Source organism: Diadema antillarum, unplaced genomic scaffold, assembly GCF_040938485.1.
Source record: "Diadema antillarum isolate AM-2024a unplaced genomic scaffold, OU_Dant_1.0 seq00000234_RagTag, whole genome shotgun sequence".
Classification (NCBI taxonomy): domain Eukaryota; kingdom Metazoa; phylum Echinodermata; class Echinoidea; order Diadematoida; family Diadematidae; genus Diadema; species Diadema antillarum.
In genome coordinates this window covers 321,620-346,500 of record NW_027271283.1, presented here as the reverse complement: position 1 = coordinate 346,500, position 24,881 = coordinate 321,620, and the positions used below count along the sequence as shown (strand labels likewise).

The 24,881-nt window shown below is 39.4% G+C and overlaps 1 protein-coding gene across 1 annotated transcript; it reads left to right on the top strand.

Moving 5' to 3' along the window:
- Positions 1-7,062: 7,062 nt before the first annotated feature.
- Positions 7,063-20,615, top strand: LOC139729309 (calcium-regulated heat-stable protein 1-like). The gene is made up of 4 exons (XM_071640236.1): positions 7,063-7,204; positions 17,921-18,085; positions 18,893-19,018; positions 19,932-20,615. Exons 2-4 carry the CDS (start codon positions 17,964-17,966, stop codon positions 20,089-20,091), a joined length of 408 nt encoding a protein of 135 aa, XP_071496337.1. The 5' UTR covers positions 7,063-7,204; positions 17,921-17,963; the 3' UTR covers positions 20,092-20,615.
- Positions 20,616-24,881: the final 4,266 nt, after the last annotated feature.

Sequence of the window (24,881 nt, the reverse complement as noted above, 5' to 3'; positions counted from 1 at the left end):
TGTGTGTACTGTGTGTGAACAATTTTAGAGTGTTCAATATCATTCTTTGCTCAGCCAATGACTCGAAACGATGCATGTCTATCTAGTCATATCGACGGCTGTGTATGGACCTATATGTGGCAATGCGATATAACAGGACTCGAGCGCATAATCTGTCCATGTTCTTGCGATGATTTGGGGATGTTTGGGGATGTTAAAATGTCTGAAGGTAGCAATTTGGAAGAAAATTTGATGTAATGTATGTTAATCATGTTGGAAGTAATGTGTAATTCATGTGTGTTTGTGTAGGAGTTTTCAAGGAGTTGGGAATCCCCCTTTCCTCCCGTAATTATAAAAAAAAAAATCACAGCGAGATTGCGTCCGTATGATAGAGAGATCCGGATAAAGGAAGGCCGGATAAGAGAGGTTCAACTGTACTTGTATAACTTAATGAAGGAAACCAACTTTTATCAAATTTTAGTTAAGTATACACCTTTAAAGTGTAAACGTAAGAGTACTTACATTTTAAATTTATAGTCATGTCTGTTGAACTCCACCATTACCAATATCCTCCTACATTTAACCTGCTTATCAACTTCTCAAGGTTTATCCTTACATCAAGAAGGAGGAAAATCTGATTAAATTTATTTAACTTTTTGTTATCTATTGGCAGGAAAGAGGGGAATGAATCGATGGACATGTGAACAGACTACAGGATGGATTGATGCCCCGTACCCCCTCAGCAACACCCCCCCCCCCCCCACACACACACACTGAAGAAAGAGAAATACAACGCAAATATGAAGTATCTGGTAACTTTGTAGCAGATACTTAGAAAGGCAGGAAGAACCCTTTGAATCTGCAGTTAATCAGGGGCCCGTTTCATAAAACTTGTTATCAGTGACAATTGCCGCATTTCTATGACAAATTTGCTCTCAGCCAATCAGATGCAAGGATTTCAGTAGCTTTTAAAAACCATCACAACTTGTCACTGCTAACAACTTTTATGAAACGGGGCCCAGGTCCTCCCTTTTTGTCAAAGAATTTTTTTTCTCTCTCTCTAGACAGGAACCAACAAACCTGAGAAGGGTTTGTCTGTCTGCATCCATCAGGTTGGTCCTCACCCGCTGCACTACGGTCCTCATTCCTGTTGGCATTGCAGGGAAAGCGACAAACATTTACTATTTTCATTTATCATTTTATCAATTTATCATTTTCTTTGCTCATTTTTCCACTTCACATTTATTAGCACGAATAAAGTAAGAGTGCCCTCTGGAATAATCCTTTGTTAACTCAGGCAATGCCTTGCACAGCAAGTCAGGAGAGATTGAAAAAACTTACATACAACATACTATTATATAATAAACCAAATTGTCACTTGCATTCACTTTGTAAGTCAAATTTTGCCAGCCCCAAAAATTTACATTGTAGCAGTTCTCATTTGAAAACGAGAGTGTTCAAAACATATCTAAGTGTCATTAATACCATTCTAATTTATTCATTGGCAAGCACAGAGATATATTTCCATGATTGTTCTTTCTACTTCCAGGAATTGCCAAATTCCAACTGCCTCACACACAACAGGTGACCTGTTAATAATGCCTATTATTTTCCAAATGTAAATATAAACAAGTATAAAGAATCCAAACTTTGATGATCTTTATTATGCACACAATAGAGTAGAATTTTCAGCGTTGTCCAAAGCAAAAGATGAACTGGCAAATATTCCTTTCCAGGATATGACATGAAATAAAATTTTAATCCTACTTCACATGAAGAAAGAAGCTTGGTGTAATAATGGTACATTTTAAACAATACCTGTAAAACTCTCTCCGCTTGGTTCTTGGGAAAATATCATCCGTCTCTTCCTCCTCGCTCCTAGAGCGCTTCTGGCTGAAAAAATGTAATAATGAAAGAAAAAAAAGAGAGTAAACATCAGAACTACTCTGGCTGGGTAGAATATCTATTCCCATAGGCTGTCATGGTAACAATATTATCATTGAAAGTCTGTCATTCGGGAATGTCAGAAACAACCCCAAACTTTCAAACCACTATGGTTGATCACAAACCTTGGTTACCTACAGCCAAATCTCACTCTACTACTAGTTTAGTCCTCCTTGGGATGACCAGATGTGATCGGTTGGTACTAATTTGCTACAAAATCAGTACGATATGTTTGCATGGACAAACTACTTCATTAACAGGATTGCATCCTGCTTTTTGCATAGAGTGAAGTGGGATACTTTACATACATTATGTGAGTTGAGACTGCTTAACCTATTGAGGACACGCTGATTTTGCAACAACACGCATTTCTCACACTACATAGACCCTAACTGCAACAGCCGCCACACACAGTGTGGCGGCGCGGTCTCCGGGGCTACATAGACCCCTGCCCAAGTATACTCGAGATTCGTCCTCAAGACAATGGGTTAATATTGTGTGGCAGTGTGGCGGCGCGGTCTCCGGGGCTACATAGACCACTGCCCAAGTATACTCGAGATTCGTCCTCAAGACAATGGGTTAATATTGATATTGTAAGGTAACATAGTGGATTTGTGATGATGCTGGTGGTTGTGGACACATGCTATTGCTAACTGTTGTAGGAGTACGTGTACTACTAGGACATTGAGTGGGAAGGGTGAAAAGATGGAGATTGTATTGTGATTTTTACAAACGAGGTTAAGTTTTTGTCTGCACTGGTTATTTTATTTGTTTGTCAGTCTGTCTAAATGACACGTACTGACACTGTAATTGTATATAGATAGACTGGTCTAGACCTCTAAGGAGCGCCCGGGCCAGGGGTTAAGATAGACCCATCCCATACACCTAGTCTATTTACAGAATATAAGTAGAAAAAAACAAACAAACATTGTGACATTGTGTATAGTACTAGGGTACTAGAGGAACAAGTTTAAGTTACTCTTGAACGGTGATTTTTCCTTCCTACTATATGTACGATGTTAAATCGTCACTATAGACTCTACACGATGTAGCTCAGTGCAAACGAACGGAGCTCGAAACTACAACGCAAACGGGGCATCAACTTTCCTCAACGCAACACGATCGAGGACCTTGAGCCCTGTGACTGTGTACGAGCTAGTTGCGGTGCGGGGCAGCGGCGGCCGAATGCGTGTCGGATTCCTGCCCCAATGACGTGCACACCTAATCGAAAACGTCTACAGAAATACAAAGAAAAAACACGGTTCTGCCAGTTCCCTTCTTCACAAGACAAACAGCATAGTCCGTATCTTTTAAACCTCACCTAGTTTTCGTCATTCCTAACTTCTCTGCAACATACAGCAGGCACAATACACATAGTTTCCTGAGTGAAGAAGCAAAGCAACCGCAGGGGGGTTGGGCAGTTCGTTGCAGCACTGTAGCATGCAATGCAAGCGCCAGCATATGCGATACACACGTAAACCCACATTACACACCAAAGAGTACACACACACAGTGTCATATACACTGTGCGGCACTACATGTATGTGTACAGTGTGCGCTACTGTACTGGCGCTCGCACAATAATCATGTAGACTTGCTCGTGACGTTTGAGCACCCAGCTCCAGCTGTTGCGATGATTTGATTCGGCCCGTAAGCTACGCGCGCTCCAGCCTTCGCGCATTGGCGCGCAGTACAGTGTATCTGGGACTACGGCCGTCATCACGGCAGAAATGCTCATTGGTGCAATGTCGAGTTTACACCTTCCCCCCCCCCCCAATTGCTTCATGGTTTGTTTGTTTGTTGTTTTTTTTTGTCGAAAATGTCATTTTTAAAACCAACCCTCGATCATAGCGGGGGAGATCCAGGAAGGATCCAGGAGGCGAAAAAAAAAAAGAGCAGACACACAAACAAAACAGAAAAAACGCGAGCAATTTTCCCGTTTCTCGTGCCACTTCCGGGTTTCAACCCCCCCCCCCCAAATGATTCAGGAGTGAAAGGTTTTTCATTTCTAAAATGGTCTATCTTAAGTCATTTTCATAATTACTAAAGTATTTTGGGGCAATTTTGATGGCAGAAAGGTGTATATTGGTTACACCACTTGAATACAGTTGAATATTTAAAAAGTCGATATTTCATTCGGCAAAATGGTGCAACTACAGATACCTCTTTGCCAATGCTGATCAACGGACTTTATTATAAGGGCCCATTTCCTATATTTCACATCGTGTATTTATAGATCTTTGCATCCATTTGCCAAAGTGACAATTTCGTTGATTTCACACAGCAAAAGAGTGTATAGAAACAGCCCTTATAAAAAGTTGGGTAACGCTAAAGGCCCAATCATACTGTAAAACTGAAATAACTACCGCGAGGTATTTCTTTTGCCTATTCGTAAGGTGAAAATGTGCAGTGCTTTACTTCAGTAGTAAGGTGTAGGCTCCTATATAATTTTCGGATCAAAAAAATAAAAAATAAACAATAATAAGGTGTATTATGAATGAGAGGGAAAGATAAGTGAAATACCGCCGTATATCAATATTTTTCGGTGGTACTTCGCCAATGAGAACGAGGAGAGCCAAGTATAGTGGCATTAAAACGTGTACATCAGGGAGGTACCTCACCTCCCTGGACAGGTGTACATGTAGTGGCGAATATGTCAGTACAGTACAAATAAAACGCGGGGACACTGGTGGCGCCCTCGCACTAAATCACATCCGGCGGAGAGTATGGCATTTTGTATATTAGGGATATTTTGGGGCGCTGGATAGGGCCTACACGAGGCTATTAAGGCCACCATCTTGAATTCCAATATGGCCACCATGAGCAACATCAAAGATCCCTATCTTGAATTTTAAATGACCTGTGGCACAAAATTAATGTAATTAATAATAATATTATTATTATAATTAAAATAACACAAGGGCTTATTCACATGCTAAATACAATGACGGATTGATTTGAAATGCTACGTCTGACAATCATCTTTCTCCTGCTTCTCCTTCCACAGACTATTTTTATACTCTGATTGAAAAGATTCAAGATTTCCCACCAAAAGTGTGCGCCAGATATTGCTTTATTTCAATTCCAAAAATGCAAAAGCCCAGTCGCGGCGGAGGAGGTACCCCCTCTCACTCCTTCCACCTCACCGCGATTTAGCTATTAACATTTCCCTGAATAATCCTATACAATGTATATTCCTTTTCCTTATATATATATATATATATATATATATATATATATATATGTAATTCACATATATATATATATATTTGCTGGAAAAACCCAGTACTATAGTATTGCACCGTAAAGTCTGCCCAAGATCGCTGAATTTCGGGTCTGAATATGCAAAATCACTCTCGTGTGGGACGGGGAATTTATACCCCCGCATACCTAGACTACCCCGTATAAGGCCAGCTCGGCCCCAGTCGCTCCGCTCAATCGCACATAAACATGTTATCTTCCAAGTTTTGCCCCTCCCCCCCCCCCCCCCCCCCCCTTCATGAGAACGGGGGGGGGGGGGGAGGGGGGCACTTCCGGGTTTCATGAGCTCAGCTCCTCTCTCCCCTTCCATTTCCGGGTTTTTTTCAGCTGACAACCAAAAAAACAAACAAAAACAAAACAAACAAAGAAAAAGAAAAATAATCCTCAGTGGAAAAACATAACCTTATACCGCATTCACACTTTAAGATCTCTATCTATTTCTATTTAGTGCCACTTGTATACGTACTTCCGGGTTAAAAAAAGTGTGGGGGGCCCAAAGTGATGACACCTTGTGTATTCCTTTAATAAATAAATCACAACATCGATGTTTTTCCCGAAGGCTTCATATTCCCGTTTAAAGGGGCGGGGCAGGCAGACAGATGGGGGTGACAGGTATACCCTTGACCCTCCGAAACCCCATCCACCCGGATGCATGCTGACCGTGTGTAAAAACAGCCTAGGCCCTCTACTATAGGCCCTCCATGAATAACCTAGGAAATGGTGGGAAAAAAATCACATAATGGAGCTATACTAAAGGGTGTATTCACATCAAAAGTACAACTGAATAGGGGCGTATCCAGGAATTCTGTAGCGAGAGGGTGTGCAAAAATATTTTCTGATGCTGTTCCACTTCCCGGTTTTAAAATCAGCCTGACAAGCAAAAAAAAAAAAAAAAAAAAAAAAAAAGGCTTCAGCGCATGCAACTACGTTTTTTAGTGCCACTGCAATCGATTGGGGAAGCCGGGGTGCACGCGCCCCTTGGCATTATTTTTTTCTTTTTATTTCTTTTATTTTAAGAAAAAATAAAAGGGGCGCCCCTATAGCACCCCCCCATCCACCACTGACTGAACAAGGAATGGAAACCCACTGGAGAAAGAGCTTATTACAATTGGCCATTTTTTTTCCTTCAAAAATTCAGTAAAAAAAAAAACCAAACAAGCAACAAACAACATAATAACACTGAGAAACACTAAAAGAACATTCGAAGCATGAAAATGTTCTTCTTCTTCTTCTGGTTAAGAAAATGTTCGATACATAAATGAGACTTTCATATCAGTATTGGTTTTAAAAAGTTTCAATCTAATATCAGTAATATTAATACAGTCTAGTTCCTTTTTAACAGTTCCATACATTCTCTTGCGAAGTTTTGCTTCATTATGATCTCTTGAGTAATGGCGACGGGTCATTCAATCTTGGCCCCACTTTTATGTGCGCGCCAGTACTCTAGTTTGTATCAGTAACTCTTTGGTACCAGTATGGGGAGGGTCAGCAAATCCACTGCGTGCAATCAGCACTAACGTAGTGAGATAGGATATAAATGGATGCTTGGAGAGTTGACTTATCACGTGACAATAGTGTGACTTGTGTGTATAAATGAACAACAATCTCCACCTACTAGTATTTGTTTGCAACTACATCATCTATTGAATAATTCACTGGTCCTCTGCTTCTAAGCACAGCTGTAACCATCATCTGCAGTTTTAGTCGGTACATTTCTCCACTCCAGTAAAAATTCCCGCAAACCTGCTTGATCTCAACGTTCCAGTCTCTTCCCACCTCCCTGAGTCAACCCACTCATTCGCTTCCGCGGCCCGATCCCGCTGCAGACCAACCAGGCAACGCTAGCTGCAGCAGTACACCGCATGCATGCAGTGCAGTGGATGTTGCGTATTTTGCTAGCGAGCTACATCGCCCTCTGGATCGTAGGTAGTTCCGAAAAGGGCATTTCCCAGACAGAATCTACTGCGTGAAGCCCGTCCGAAGCTGAACTACGAGATCATACTGAGAGAACAGGACAAACGTAAGCTGATTGTTAAAAAAAAAAGAATAAAGGGGAGGGAAGTTTTATATAAAAGATCTAACAAGTTAGATAGATAAACAACTGAGAGGTCGTATAGCCATAGCCATAGGTCAAGCTGTTGTAGTGTTGAAGATTGGGAAATTACGTTGTCTCGGAGTCTGAGACCGTTGGTATGTGCAGTGCAAGACTGCTGCAGGGTTAGGTTGATGATGTCGAGTCGAATGCAGGTGCTCCAGAAACGGGACACTGACTGGAATATTTCTATAACGTTACAGGTTGAACGGATAGGAACTGTTGTTTCTGAGCTATTTTAAGCCTGGGGGTGTTTCACGATGTCGAACTTAAAAGATTGACTGAAAGTTATGGTATGCCACTTGTTTCCCTGTTCAATTTCACTACTCAGTCAGACACTAGCTTAATCATCACGCACTAAATTTAATGTTAACAGAATAATTTCATTGTTTTTAATGTTTAAAAATGTTATTTATCATATCTTGTATTTTCAATGGCTGCATGACAAATGTCTCAAAAATCTTCTTTTTCATTAGAAAGTTGAGCAGTATTGAAGACACACACAGCGTACCATAATGTTTTGTCGATCTTAAAATTTAAGTTCGACTTAAATTCTTCGTGCTACCACTCTGTAAAAGGGGCATGAGCGCTGCGCCGCTAGTCAGGCGGGCATCCACTTAGTGACTGACACTCTCCCTTTGGAATGTTTTTTGACTGTGAGCAATCCAGTGAGCATGATGATGAATAGGTATACACTACAGTCTACATCCCTGTTGCTGTATGTACACAGCTTTGCACAGCGTCTTGTCGGGCTATGAATACTTAAAAAAGAATTAGTGTACCGATAGTCTATTAACGTTAGACACTCAAGATTTTATGTTAAGAGATTGCCCATTTTAAAATATAAGTGTCGTATGGGCCTGACCCTGGGTGGTATTCAACGTTAGTGATAACGTTAAAGAGTACTTTATGTTTATCAGGGGCGGATCCATAAAGAGAGAAGGCACCTTTACAAAATTAAAGCCCAGAAGGGGCTGCATGCACCCCCATTTTTCTTTTTCTTTCTTTTGTTTTAACAAAAAAAAATACAGGGATGCATGTGCCCGGTGCGCTTCCCCCAGGATCCGCCACTGCTGTATAAGTATGTTTAGATATCAAAGATGATCTGATAAAATAGGGTTATTGACTTTTCTTTCATTTCAAGATTCTGCACATTTTTTTTTTCTTTTGCTCCTCATGGAATGTCACCAGGGCACCATTTCATGAAAGGTTGATAGGATGACAACTCCCAGATCCCCTAATAGTTAAATAATTTCCCATGATCATTACAATTTTCAGTCAACGAGTTCGTCGGAGTTTTCACCGACAAATTTGCTATCAGCCAATCAGATGCAAGGATTTCATTAGCTTTTAACAGTTGTCAGTGTAAATCCTTGCGTCTGATTGGCTGATAGCAAATTTGTCGGTGAAAACCTCCGACGAACTCGTTGATGAAACGCCCCCCGCAGTTCGCAGAGCATACACATACTCTTGTGCATGTTTGTGTCTACAACGTGGGTGCTGCAGGTACTAAATAAAATATCTCAACTGAATTCATTCATCTAGAGTCAATGTCTAAGCCTGCAGAGTATTTGCTTGTGCACAAAAGATACGGGCTGCCTCTAGCACATACTTTGTAGAACAGAGTTCACATACTCACAAGGTCAGTTGAAAAGGTGAAACTACCTGCACTTCCCCACCCAGGGATGGAATATTACATGAATGTGATACCCAGTAGCACCTGTTGCTTTACATTCTTGTCCCTCTGAAAACCATGTTGGGGCCTTGTCATAGGGCAGGGCTGCACACTAACCATTTTTTCTACTTGTCCAACCTGTCCCTATCAGACCAGTAGATACCCAGCTTTTCCAGAATTTACTTGTTTGAACCTATCAAAAATTTACTGGTCCTGCTCTTCTTTTTTTTAGGTGATACGCTTTTAGCGTATCACCTATTGTGATTGTCAAAATTTGTCTTTTTTCTTATTCTTCTTTCTTTCTGCCACATTTTGTGTCGTCAATACAATGTATCTCAAGAATTACATTATGGAATAACATGACATTTTCAGTCAACATGTCTCATGGCAATATCTAGCCACAATAAGGTTTTCATGACAGTAACGTATGATCTATGACGTCATCTAGGCGCCATTTTGTGATTTTCGGACCATGTTACATGATCGATCATAACTTCATAACTAAAGGTCATTTCTGTTTCATTTTTTGTGGACATAAAGTTCAGGTCACGTTCTATCTTTCTTACTTTAATGCTAATTACCTAGGACATCATTATGCGCGCGTACGCGTGCGTCAAACTTTTAAAAGGCTCAAAACAACTTTCCAATGGGAAATCTCGAAGTTTCAGACAATTTTAAGCGTTTCAAACAATTTTGCGCGTGCGCGTCCGTCCGCGCGTTTTCGCGGCAACATGAAAATACACTTTTTCTGACTGATTTGGATTTCTGATACTTTGAGTAACAATATCCATTGATTTCCGATCGATTCTGACCAATAACAAAGCAATGCACTTGCGTCAAAGTTCAAATTTCGCGTGCGCGTCTATGTGCAAATATAGTGAAAAAATATGTCTTTGTTTATGTCGCCATAGCTCTTTAAAACGTATTGCATATTACAAAAGCATATAAATTGGACTTAACGTTTCAAGTATCATTATTTCCATAAATACATTATGACGTCATCATATCGTCATCTGAAATCAAAAAAGTGGAATTAATCTTTTTAAGGTTCTGTTTCTGACATTCATTTGCTTGTATCTCTGTTTAAGCTCGATATTATCCCAAATTCAGATATGTTGTACTTTGAACATTTGCCTTTCAAGTCCATGTCATGGTTTTGAAATTTGATGACGTCATCATGACGTCATCATACCTTAAATTGTGATCAAAGGTAAAGACGCAAAATCGGACAAGATAACGTGTTATGTCTATGGGAGGTGATTTTTTTTAAACCATGCATTGACTTGACAACGTATAAGCACCTTTATCTCAGCTGATTTTGCTTCATTTCCTCTGAAACTTAAGTATGTTGTAGCTCAGACAATAAGCTGCAGTCATCATGCATTTTATATTTTCAAATCTCCTCATCAGGTCGACAATTTTGTAGTTAAAAACTGAAAATGAGAATGCAATCTGAACGGAACGATTGCCGATTGTTCTTTGCAACTGTATATTGGTCGAATCCACGCGGCCACTTGTGGGAAGTTGAATAGCGCCATCTCAGTCAACGTTGTCACGACAGTATTATTATACATTTAAGTTTCGCGTACGATCTCCAGGACAGGCGTAATCGCTTAGCGCGCTGGGTGTTCATAACGCCATACCGGAGGCGAGAAGTTCGACTCCTGCAGGACTTTTCTCTTTCTTTCTTTTTTTTTCTTTTTTTTCGGCAGTTCAGCTTTACTCCGATGTCATTTATCGTATTATTTTATCAAGTACATCTGTATACGTAACCCGTGACCACGGCTGCTCTATTTCCCTTGTTTTGTATTGGAGTTTGGAGATTGGGTTTGCTTCATTAATTTTGTCGCACTTGATGTTGTAAATTGCCCCTTGTTACAGTGTCCCGCTTGCCACCTTTCGTTTGCTCTTTCCTTTTCTCTTCATTGGTTCTTGTTATATTGTAACAGGATAGGTAGGAACATGTACGTTTAGATAACTGGCAGGAATGAGAGCTGAATTGATCAACTCTAGTCCAGGTGTATGGTGTCTCGCTCATCTCTTTGAAATTCCAGGTTGTTATTGTTTGACCCAATAACGGAGTTGTAGACAGGTTTTATGTTGCTGTAGAGGTATCTTGTGCCACATGAATGGACGGCATCACTGTTTAGTAGTAGTAATGAACTTTTTCATGTTGTAAATGATATAAAGATATGAATTTCACATCCAATCTTCGGGACAGCTGTGTGGCTTTATAGTCGCTTAGCGCACTGCATGGTCATTATGCACTACCTTAGGACGAGATGTTCGAGACCTGCAGGACGCTATTACTTTTTTTCTCTCTCTTTCTTTGTTTTTCTTTTGGCAGTTCAGCTTCATTTCGATGTCATTACCCCACGACACACAGTCACTCAAGTTCCCTTTTTTTTTTGTCGGAGGCTGGAGGTTGGATTTGCTTCATTTATCATACGTAATGTTGTAAATTGCCCTTGGTATACAGTGCCCCGCTTGCCACCTTTCGTTTTCTCTTTCCTTTTCTCTACGTTTGTTCCTGTTACACTGCACAAGACAGGTCGGAAAATAATTTACATAACTCAACTGGAGCAGGAATGGCAACTGAATAAATTAACTCTAGGCCAGGTGTATGGCGTCTCGCTCATCTCTTTGAAATTCCAGGTTGTTATTGTTTGACCCAATAACGGAATTGTTGACAAGTTTTATGTTGCTATAGAGGTATCTTGTGCCACATGAGTAGAAGGCATCACTGTTTAGTAGTAGTAATGAACTTTTTCATGTCCCTCCATGTCAATTATAGTGTGTTTAAAGGGGTTGTGTGTCTATCTGCCAAAGAAAAGGAAAAACTTATTTTCGTCATGACTGTTTCTCTATACGTAGCCGTAGGTGATGAGTGTTGTTGGTATCTGATCAGTGAATAACAGAGCATCAGGCTAAAATCCCCCTTACTTATACGCGCTAAGCGTTCAATTTGATATATCTTTATTTATGTAGTCAATCACTGCTAATGGAGTTACAGAATTATGTTATGACACGTTTCACTGAAAGTTTGTAAAGCAAAGTTTATGGACAAGGCAAGCAATTGTACATGAATAATACCATTGATTTCAGAGGGAAATTATGGTATACCTAAATGTAAGGGTATCATTGCTTTGGAATTGCTGAGACAATATCTTGGCACGAGGGCTTCCACTTCTAATAACTGATCCCTTTGAAGATGTGTCGGTCACGGGTGATCGTCATGATTCATCTTTCACGTAGAAGCTTACGTTCCACACTCTTAGTTCGAGAAGACTTACCATCATACTTCAAATTGTGATTAAAGGTAAAGACTCAAAATCAGACAAGTTGACGTGTTATGTCTATGGGAGGTGATTTTTTTTAAACCATGCATTGACTTGACAACGTTTAAGCACCTTTATCTCAGCTGATTTTGATCCATTTCCTCTGAAACTGAAGTATGTGGTAGCTCTGAGACAATAAGCTGCAGTAATCATGCATTTTATTTTTTCAAATCTCCTCATCAGGTTGATAATTTTGCAGCTAAAAACTGAAAATGAGAATGGAATGTGGACCAAACGATTCCTGAATCATCTTTCACATATAAGCTTACGTTCCTCATATTTTCTCGTCAAGACGTACATGGCCGAGAGGATAAAGGCGACGTCACAAGAGACGTGAGGTTGCACACGTACGGGTTCGAACCCCATAAGAGTACGAAACAAAATACTTATATCTTTTGCTTTTTTTCTTTTATGGAGTATTCACCTTCGTCCATGTAGAAATCACGTTTTCATGTAAACGTACACACACACAGGCACACACACACACACACACACACACACAATATCCCTTTGTTTTGTGTTGGAGACCACATTGCTTTGACTGGCAACTTGGACTTGAAATTACAAATGTTATAGTGAAGATGACTCTTAAAAGACCGCATGGCCATGTTTGATTTTTTTTTTACAATATAAAGACCTATTGGTAAATATTCATTCACATATCCTTTCCAATCAACTTACTTGGACACGCCGACACCACACGAAATTTTGGATTGGTTGCATGACAGAAACAATTTCATCTGAATTATGTAGGACTGTATAAAGAATTGGACTTCACGAATATTTCTCAAGTCGCTACTTAACATTATTTTCGTTGTCGATCACTGAAAATGAGAATGGAATCTGGTCGAAACGATTCCCGAGTTATCTTTGCAACTGTATATTGATCGAATCCACGCGGCCACTCGTGGGAAGTTGAATAGCGCTATCAGTCACTTGACGTATATCGCCAAAAAACTGAATATCAACGTAAATTTGTGTTGTGTGTATATAGCATACATAGATAGATTTAAGTTTCGCACAAGATCTTCGGATCTTCCGTGTGGCAGAATCGCTTAGCACGCTGCGTGTGTATAATGCCCGACCGGAAGGAGAGAAGTTAATCGAGTCCCGCAGGACTTTTTCCTTTTCTTTCTTTTTTCTTTCTCTTTTCTGCAGTTCAGCTTCACTCTGATGTCATGAACACAGCTACTCTATTTAGTCCATGGGCCAGGCCAGATATTGGTACCATCTGAGGTGGCAAAACCTTTTTGGTGTCATTTTGTTTGTCGGGCATAGATATGCTTATTAAGCTATGATAGCATTTCCAAATGAGTAGCTTAGTCATAGTAAATGAATTTTTAACCAATTTGGTCTCGTTGTTATATCCCTATACTTCTGAATCGAAACTAACCGCTATACAAAGAAGAGCACTGTCTTCTGTATGTTCACAGGTGTTCTATTGTAAACGCGGTGCGCTTAGTCTTTATTCAAGGCAGCGAAGGGAATATCCAAAGGGTTATGATGTCCACAGCGCTTAGTCTTTATTCTAGACGGCGAAGGGAATATTCAAAGCGTATGATACAGTGTATATCCTTTTATCTAAAAACAACAACAACAACAAAAGCAATTCCTCGTGAATTTTACCGTATCTTTCAATTATTTATCATTTTCCGGCGAAAACGCTACGGTGAAAACGCTGATACCACGCCAATGTCGCTTTATTTCCCTCCAACAATATAAGATATGCAAAAACAATGTACCGGTACACTACAATACATTATAATGAATGATATTGTAAATGAACAGAGTGATTTTTGTTTAAAACTGATGTATTTGTTGATAGGGTAGTATAAAAACAGTATAGATAATCCCTTTTATGAGGAACTTTAGATATGATAACGGTACATTGGTCTAGATAAAGACTAAGCGCACCGCGTGACAGCTGTGGACATCATAACCTTTTGGATATTCCCTTCGCTGCCTTGAATAAAAACTAAGCGCACCGCGTTTGCAACAGAACACCTGTGGACATACAGAAGGCAGTGCTCTTCTTTGTATAGCGGTTTAGTTTCGATTCAGAAGTATAGGGATATAAAAACGAGACCAAATTGGTTAAAAATTCATTTATTATGACTAAGCTACTCATTTGGAAATGCTATCATAGCTTGATAAGCATATCTATGCCCGACAAACAAACTGACACCAAAAAGGTTGTGCCACCTCAGATGGTACCAACAACCCATTTTTCGGGTCTTGGCCCATGGACTAATTTCCCTTGTTTTGTATTGGAGTTTGGAGGTTGGGTTTGCTTCATTAATTTTGTCACACGTAATGTTGTAAATTGCCCCTTGAAACAGTGCCCCGCTTGCCAACATTCTTTTTCTCTTTCCTTTTCTCTTCATTTGTTCTTGTTATACTGTAGCAGGATATTTAGGAACGTGTACGTTTACATAACTAACAGGAATGGGAACTGAATTAATTAACTCTAGTCCAGGTGCATGGCATCTCGCTTATCTCTTTGGAATTCCAGGTTGTTATTGTTTGACCAAATAACGGAGTTATAGACAGGCAGGGAAGGAAGTGACTTGATATTGCTTCATAATGAGGAATTTCGGGCAACACCTTTCCAAGTGTAGTGATTATGACAGGGTTCTCTGTCGTTTATTTTCGTCATGGCTGTTTCACTAGTTTAGCCATAGGTGATATATGTTGTAAGCATCTGGGAGAATAGAACAGATCAGTACCAAACTGGAATAGCCCTATAAACAATGTGGTAAGCGTTCAATTTTTTGCATTATCTTTCTTCTTTAAAGTCAATCACTACTGATCGAAATACACAATATAATATGACACGTTCCACTGGTAGTTTAGGAAAAGGGAGTTAATGCACGATGCAATGATAAATGTGCTACCATTGATTTTAGAGACGTCATTGTGTGGTTCTGGTGATGGTAAGGGAACCATAGATTGCTTTTAAAGTAATGAGACAATCATTGGACCTTTGCATCAAGACCGTATTCCCATCTAGAATATAATGCATGTTCGTGCGGCGTTTTTTTAATCCTGACGTGGACATTTTCTTTTTCTTGTTTTTAATTTAAGAATGTTATATCTAAATTTGTTTCTGTCCCCTAACATTTTTTTTTTGGATATAAAGTTGGACGTTCCGTGACCGAGTAGAAGAGCAGCGATTTAGTTACAGTTTCAATGCATCTTGTTTACCATCTTCTCTGGTTTTTACATTTAACATCGTCTGTCTATTTGCCTGTTTATGCTCATAAAACACTGCTATAACAACTAATACATTTGCTTCACTTGTCACACGCAATGATATGGATTGCAGTTGTGCATGCAGTTTTCCTTTTGCCACCTCTCGTTTTTCTCTCTCCTTTTCCCTCACTTTGGTTTTGTTATACTGCAGATGGGAATGATTACAATAACATAACCCAACTTGAAGTAGGAATGAGAACTGAATAAATTAACTCTAGGCCAGGTGTATATAGCGTCTCGCTCATCTCTTTGAAATTTCAGGTTGTCATTGTTCGACCAACGGAGTTGAAGACAGGCTTTATGTTGCTATAGAGGTATCTCGCGCCACATGAATGGAATGCATACGCTGTTTAGTATTAGTAATGAACTTTTTCATGTCCATCCCTGCCAATAAAAGTGTGTTTGACGGGGTTCTGTGTCATTCTGCCTATGAGAAAGCAAAGTTTTATTTTTGCCATGGCTGTTTCTCTATGCGTAGCCGTGGGTGATGGGTGTTGTTGGCATCTGGGCAGTAAAGAACCGAGTATCATGCTATAATACCCCCCCCCCCCCCCCCCCCGTTAGGTTCTAAGCGTGCAATACGGTGATATATCTTTCTTCTTTATTATGTCAATCACTCCTGATGGAATTACAGAATTATGTTATGACACGTTTCACTCAAAGCTTAAAAAACAAAGTTTATGCACGATACAAGCAATGGTGCGTGAGTCCTATAGGCCATTGATTTTAGATGCCTATAGTAGGGGTGTCATTGATTAGGAATTAATGACACGATTAAGCACTCCTTCCACTTCTGACTGTCCCCTTTGAATGTGTGTTGATCACGTGAGACGTCATAGATTATCATTCACGTATAAGCTTACGTTCAAAGTGTACTCTTAGTTGGAGGAGACCTATAGTTACATGGTTAAAGGCGATGTCTCTTTCGCTGGAGCCGTACGTTTGGCCCGTTTTTCTTTTGCCCTTTTCTCTTTAATTTAGGTATCACTTTCGTCCAGGTATAAATCACATTCTCATATAAACAGACTCACTTGCTCTATATCCCTTGTTTTGTATCGGAGGCTTCATTGGTTTTACTGCTGGTAAATCTCACAGGCTTGTATATAGCTGTAAGAGCTCTCTGAACTGATCATTATGATAGCAAGATTAGAGGGAGTCATATTGGTTATGTAAATAATGGTTAAAGGTCATGTTTTAAAAGGCCACTGTTAAAGCCAGGATGGTTATAAACACTTAATTGTCATGTTTTATTTGTACGTGCTGAGGATCACTTGGACCCCGTTTACAGTGCGAGGCTCGGCCGCGGCTCGGCCGCGCCGAGCCCACCTTCATTCCGGTGTAAACGCGCAAAAGGCCAAATGCGAGGCCAAAATTGGCCTCGCATTAGGCCACGCTCTGGAGGTGGTCTCGGCCGCGGCCGAGCCGCAGTCGCGCCCGGCCTTTTTCTCAGTGTAAACGCAAACTAGGCTAAATGCGCGGCCAATTTTAGTCTGGCTTCCAAACCCTCGCCTGTACTATTTCGCTATTCAGGATATTAACCACTTCAACGTCGAAAACTAGTATAGTTTAAGGTGGTTTTGTCCTGCAAAGGATTTTCTCCATCGGCAAAGGCCTTTGCTCGAACGGAATTCAGTCGGCAAAGGATCTGAAAACCAGACAATACCAAATTGCGTTTGTTTACAAGTAGAGCACCACTACGACAAAATATTGAAAGGTTTGAATCAAAAGCGTGGCCAAGCCCGGCAGTGTAAACGGACTAAATTGCGGGGCTCGGCCTCGCAATTAAGGTTGGCCTCGGCCGCGGCTCGGCCCAGCCCCGCACCGTAAACGGGGTCTAAGTTTATGCACTGTACGTACTCAAAAAGTCCATAAATCGACTTAGTCGCACACGCACAGAATTTCCACTTAGTTTGTGTGACAGAAAAACAAATGTGATCTGAATAATGTAGGCCCAAAAAAGTTCAACTAAGTATCTCATTATAACTTCAAGGTGCTATATTACATTATTTTCTTTGTCGATCACGGATGACCGACATCTGATGACCCCAAGCGTATCACCTAACTCGTCTTCAGTGTGACGAGTTTCATATCTTGTTTTCTTTGTTTTTTTCCGACTGGTTTCGACTATGTTCCTTTCTTTTTTTCTGTCATGTCTGACCAGTAAATTTGGCAATTCCTGAAAAGTTACTGGCCCGACTGTGATTTTTACTGGTCTGGGACTGTAGGATGGATTTCACCAACCATTAAAGGTGGAGGATTTTTTTTTTTTTTTATTTATTTTTTTTTTGGGGGGGGGTTCAAACCCTTTATGCAAATGTATCTTACAGAGGCTTATAAATGAATGATTGTAATCACCGATGATGCATGTCATTTCTGCAGAAATTCTTTTGAAACACAAGAGACAACTACTCATCAGCCAGCCATGTCTGATGCACCTCAGTCCGCGACTACGCCAGAGAAGACCTCTCCAGCCAAGAACCATGTCAAAGGTCACTTCCTCATTCCGAGCCCAATCATCACCCGCAGGACCAGAACACAGTCCATGTGAGTTTGGGGGTTCCTGTTGTTCGTAGGTCCTTTTAAACCTGAGACTCAGAATTTACAGCAGCCTGTCAGTTTACATAAACTTTGGGCAACCATCACCAGAGTGTCTTAAAAGTTGTTCCCCTTCCTTAATGCCGTCACCACTTTTTTTCCCCCTTTCTCTCTGTCTGTCTTTCTTCCCCCAGTCTCTTGCCAAGATTTCGTTTAGCATAACCTCATTTAATTTGTGATTTTTGCAGTTTTAGAAAAAATTGCCCCAAGAAGAAACTCTCAGGAATCTTGAAGATTATTCCAGCAGTTACTGACTCATGCCATCAGAAGCACTTGAGGTTGGCAAGGGTGCTGCATTTTCATGAGTTTTTAAGGGATGGGGGCCAACAATCACAAAGTCATCAAGATGTTTGTCAGTATGTATGGAGGAAAGAAAAAAGAACAAGAATTTCAAGAAAATGTCTGTATAGAGGCAAATTCTGCTGTGTGTAGGTGGTTACGTGCAAAGTCTGTGCAGTGAAGTGGCAGTACTTGATAACTCCCAATTGTTATGTGTATTGAATTCCTGAGGTACCGGTATTTTGTTTCAATTGTACAGGCTGTGTGTTAGAAAGCTTAACTAATACTAAACTCTCATATGAAGTTTCATGTCTAGGAGCCCTTGCAGTTGCATGGACTGTGACTTAGAAAAAATGCTGACAGTATGCAGCTGCTCAAACAATTTCCTGTATTTCCACCAGGATGTTTAAACTTTTCTTCTGGATCAACAAGCTGTTGTCCAAGGCATTCATAAATTTGCTCTCTTACTCAATGCAGGTCCAAGTTTGCGGCAGATGGGCCAGTGAAGAAGGGTGAAATCATTGAGTTTGAGCGAAGCAAAGGTCATGGATTTATCCAACCCTCAGAGGAAGGGGCAGACAAGATTTTTGTCCACATTTCAGAGTAGGTGGTTCTCTAATTCCCCAACATAATTGTAGACTCTCTTGTGAGAAGAAAAATGCATGTATTCATTGATAAGAGGAGGACGTTGCTCTCTGTGAAGTTTGACTTTCATATTAAAAGAAGAGTGAAATCAAATTAGAAAATGGAAGTTTCATGAAATCAGCACAAAAGTAGGGAAGTTGAATGATTCTTTAGCTTAATTGTTATCATGAGACAATATCATTGGTCATTAACACTGCACCAGTTTCATGTGAAGGGGAAGATTTCATCTCTAATTCATGCATCGAAAAATAGAGAAAGGAATTTACTGAAGATTTGTATACAAGCTAATCTCATTGCCTCATTTTAAATGCATACAAATCTGACTGCAATGTATGTTACTAATTCTTTATGAAAACTTATGAAACTTGAATGTTATGGAGCTTTGTAATTTTTGTTTTAGTTTTATTAAATTTGTACTGTTCTGTTTAGTTATTTGTCAAAGTCAACTGAAATTAGGGAGTCATTACACTTTACACAGCTTGTTCTTGTATTAGATTAAAAGTTTTGGTTTATTATCTTATGATCCATTTTTGACACAACTACCTGGATGATTTTATTATTAGTGATACCATCTCTAAACTGATGATATCAAAATATACAGTTTGTGCCCATCATTGAACATAGCTTCATCTGATAGGGTTGTATATGAAAGCAATTTTTGGTGAAAGTAGTTTACATATTGAAATATTGAAAGTGGATATACGATATTCAAAAGTTGGAGAGCCAGAAAAAGTTAATGTTAATGCGATGTTGTTAATGGGATATTCTAATGCTGCCAAAGAAGGGATTGTCTCAATGTACATTGTATCTTAACACCTCTTGTTGATTCCGCTGTGTGTGACATGGTTGTCTATCTGTGCTTGTGTTGCAGCATTGAGGGTGAATACGTCCCAGTCCACGGTGACCTAGTGACCTACAAGGAGTGCCCTATCCCGCCCAAAAAGGACAAAGTCCAGGCCGTTGATGTCCAGCTCACTCATCTCAACCCGGAGTCCAAGCACGTCCGATGGGGCATGGCTGGCAGCTCCTAGGCCCTGGAGGAGCTACAATGTGCACCATCTCCACCTCCCTTTTCCCCCTCCCTCTTCCCATCTCGGCTCGGAGCTGACTTGTGCAACAAGAAGTAGCGGGGCACATAGCTTAGGCAGGCATATGGCTTCTTGTCAAAGTTTGATAGTACTATGCATCAACGGGAAATTTTATTGTACGGTGACCCTCTCTTGTAGGGTGAGTTGGCCTTCGCTGCTTGACTGGCTGCTGTGATTTAAGAAAGAGGGTATATTTGTGTATACTGTTGAGTTTGGTAAAATTTTAAGACAATCAAACTTGCCTCCTGTCCGTAAAGACCAAAAGATCTCCATTCAGAGCCTGTAACCCTGTAATGAGCCTGTTTTTAAAGACCCACCTGTCTATGCAGGCCCCATTTCCTGTCTCATCCCCTGCATGGTCTTTGTAGGCAGGTTTCAGTGTGGATTGAGTTTCTTTATCAGTCTACACTGTATATTCAAGATGAATCATTACACACATGACACGAGGATAGTTTGTGAGGATTTCACACATGTGCTGATAAAGGAACCTTGTACCAAACTGCATGCATTGTTCTAATTTGAAACGTTGCTTTTGACTTTCCATTAAATCGCTATTTATAATTCAAAATCCTGCAAGCATAACATGCATATAAAATCATTCAAGGCCTAATGGATTCTAACCCACACTGTGAACTTAGACAGGAGTTAGCCATGTATTTTTCCCCTAAAGCTGTGCTGCCTGTAGGAAAAACATTGCGAGGAAACATGAATGATCTGCGAATGCCATTTTCCTTTTAGTTTTTCTGTTAGTTTTTTTCAAATTTTTTTTTAGTTAAATGACTCTAACCTACTTCCATATTTGCCAGTACTTCCTCTTTGTATGGAATGTTAACTTCTCCTCTGCTTAAATTATCGTACTCATTTAGAAAATTTGCATTGAATTTCGAAGCTATGCAAATGTGATATCCAGTATCTGGGGATACCATAATGTGTGATTTGTTTGCTTTTTCAATGTGAGATGCAATAGGCCAGAGTGGTTCCACATTCTTGCATGTTTTATAGATGATTAATTTATTATTTTGTTATGAATAGCTGTTTTAGCCTTTTTACCATTAGACACACAGAAAAAGAGGAAGTCATCCCATGTGCCTCTAGAAAAGGTTATGTTAGCTGGATTTGCAAAGTGGCTACAGCCGTGGCTCTTGCTAGAAGCAATGAATGTATTCTTCCAAACTTTTTGCAGATCATAACCAATCTTGGAGATCAATGACTTTTTGCTGCTTAATACCATGATCCGTGGAATGGGTAATCTTTCATGTGGATTTTTGGCTTTTAAAAACCACTTTACCTATTGCCTACTGGTTTATCCATCATGATAGAAACTTATCAGAGAGATTTCTAGAAAATTTTATTATAGACTTTCATCATGATTAATGATCGTTGACCATCATGAAAGATTTTCCTTGCGTTTACTTCTGTTATTTGTGATATTTTCATATTGAAAGACTTAAATTCCATTTATCCATGGATTTTAATCATGCCAATTATGATACTTTGAAAGGTATTTGATATTTGGAATTAACAACATGCTTTTCTCATATTTTTAACCCAGTATCTATGTCTTTTTTTTTCTTCTTTTTTTTTAAATCTACAAGCAGTGTTAAATTCTTCATATTAAGGTTATCATACACCCAGAAAAGTTTTGTGTACTTTGTTGAGGTGGCCTGGCCCTCTGTATAGGGTTGCTAATAATATGGAACTATCTTTGGGAAAATATGACTATAAGGTCTACATAATGGCATAAGTCAGAGATATTTTGGCACTTTGATTGTTGATGTTGATGCTAATGTTGTGTGTAGGCACTTATTAAGGTACAGCACAGATGGGTTATTGCTTTCATGTTAGGAAAAAGAGAAAAAAAATGTTTTTAAAGCTACCCTACATATTTCAGATGTGATCAACAGAGAATGAATGAGTGATAGTTGATGTAGACGCAAAAATTAGAGATGTATACCCTAGCTGCAACATGACGACTCACCTACACTTGCCAGTAGAATTCTTGATAATTTATGACCCAGACAATCACTGAAAATATTTGAGGTTAATTGAGGGGATTAGTTTTATGAAGTCTTATTGCAAGGATGATGATCAAGTTAAATGTGGTTCAGTTGTGATATATTTTTGTGAAAATAATCAGGGTTTAGGTGGGATCATTCAGCAGAAATATCACGCTACCTCATTCTGCTTTGATAAAAACAAAAATTATAATAATCCTTGGCAAAACTGGCAAAAAAAGATGTCAGTGTATTTCAGAGAGTTATACCTTGACCTCTCACTAAACCTGAAAGGAAAGACTATTTCTCAGGAAGCAGTACATGTAATGTATAAGCTATAGGGTATCTATACTTAGTTCTAGTAGGTGGACCTTGCCATATGAAATACAAAGTACATACAATTGTATGATTGCATGTATGATATTTAAAGACAACTCCATAAATGTGAATTGCAAATTAGCTTTGAGCCAGGTTTCACTTTTTAAAACTGGCAATCAAATATGCACTTTTGATTCGACGGGGCCTAGATTGTTCATTGATAGTAAGAGAGGTAAGAAAGGTGAGAATCTTTGGAACAGGACACTAATCCAGGTGTCAGTACATTCAGGAAGTTGGTGTGGAGGTGGCCTGCAGCGTGGGAAGATGAAAGGTCATAGGTCATGAGTATCAGCTGCAGCTTAATAGCTTCTTAGTACTCAATAGTGTGTGTGATACACAACACAGAGTTCTTGGAAGGCTTTTGACTGGTCTTGTGACAACACTTGCAAATTGTAGTTGGAAAGTAACCTTTTCTACAGAGTTGTGGACTAAGGAGAATGTTATGGGATTTTTGTTTGTTTGTTTGTTTGTTTTTTGTTTTTGTTTTGGGGGAGGGAAGTAATTTTACATAGTGTAGTTTATAAATGACTGTCTCTAACTGCATGTAAATCTTTGTTATAAACAGAACATTTCTCCACAATGTTGGATACAAATTATTGATTGAGTTTGTGCAAATAATTCATCACAGGAGTTTTTGTTTTTGTTTTGTTTTGTTGGGTTTTTTTTTTGGTCTTTTTTTTTTCATTATGACTGTTCAACCAGTAATATAGCATGCTTATCTGCTATTACAGAGGGACTGGCTGTGGTATGAGCTAAATCTATGTGGAATGGCCATATATGGGAGGGGATTGTTTGCAAGAGTTGAGAGCATTTTGTATAGGCGTACCTTCAAGACGAGCCAATTGCGTGATACATCTAACATCTTAATGCGGTTAGGTCAAGGATATAATGAGAATGAATACATTGTCGAGAAAGACCAAATAATAGCATTAGCATACCACCCATTGGCTGTTAACCTTTCTTTTTCATGCAGAGACTATGAAATATTAATGATGAGGTTTTCAGCTGTGAAGATTTTTGTATCCATTTTTTTTCCCGCAACGCTTATTTCCTTCTAGTCAGACGTAGAGAGATTGGGAGTCTTCCTCCAGTGTTGGCTGTTCAGTTAAGAAGAAAAAACTTCATAAGGTCAGGGTACAGTTGCTCAGACTGTTAAGATCTGCATACACTTTTGGGGTTTACCAGAGTGCATGTATACCTGTGGTTTCAGGATATGTATAACCTGTATATATTTAAATGCCATTGGAGTTGATAATTGTTACTATAGGAATACATAATTATTTGAAGTATGTTGTACTTATTTTGCACTCATGTAAGGCAATAGCACTTTCACTTTATTTTCAATTCCTTGACATTGTCAGGTGTATAGAATATTTTACTTAAGTGAACTTTCCAGCAATTTTTGTGTGAAATGTTTTTTTGTGTGCCTCAACCAATTCAGATGTGTATGTACCTTATGTCAGAAATTCATTATTTGTGTATTTGTACAATATAGGTATGTTTATTGCAATTCGACAGTTTGTACTCTCAGTTTGTACTGCAATCAAGTTATGTTGCCGGGCTATGTTGCTCATCACATGATAAAATGACCATGCCCCAATAATTTTATGTTGTATGTCAAGAAATGTTAACATTAGAGGCATTCATTCCGTATGAGCACTTTGTGATATTTATCTCTAATGTGCAGTTTGCCACGTGTAAAGATGTTGCCAGAAAATAGTGGATTGGGTAGCCCTGTTGAATCGACAATGCAGGAGATGTGTTTGATGGTAGAAACCTGCAAGAAAGGGGCGTGGCCTCTTGACCCTGTTTCCATGGCTACCTCCTGCAGCTTTGTCTCTGATTAATATAGTACTATGGAAATCAAGTCTAATGCACAAAGCTGGTAGTGTCAGCGAGCTAAATACCTTTGATGTAATGAAGGTATGCGAGATCAGCACCTTTAAGTCAGACTACAGTAAAGAAGAGAACTACCAGGTATACAACTATAGTAAAGTTGTTACACTCCAACAGAAATCTGTGGTTTGTGATAAACCAAGCAGGAACATTGGAGCATTTTCTAACAAGCAGGAAGAAAAACATCAAGAGAGCTATGTTTGGTAATAAGATATTTGTGTGCCATGTGATACAAAGATACAAGGGTTGTGTCAGTTCAGAATGGATATATCTTATCTCTGCTCATCTCCTATTTGAGTCATGTGTTGACACATTTATGATGATTACATAATTTGGTCCAAAATCTGCATCGGGGGCCTCAATATCCATGTAGGGTCATCATAATTATGCAACAGAGCTATGTTTCACTAGATTTCTAGATCTAACAAGATATCAAATGTTTTCAAAAATACACACAAAACCTTC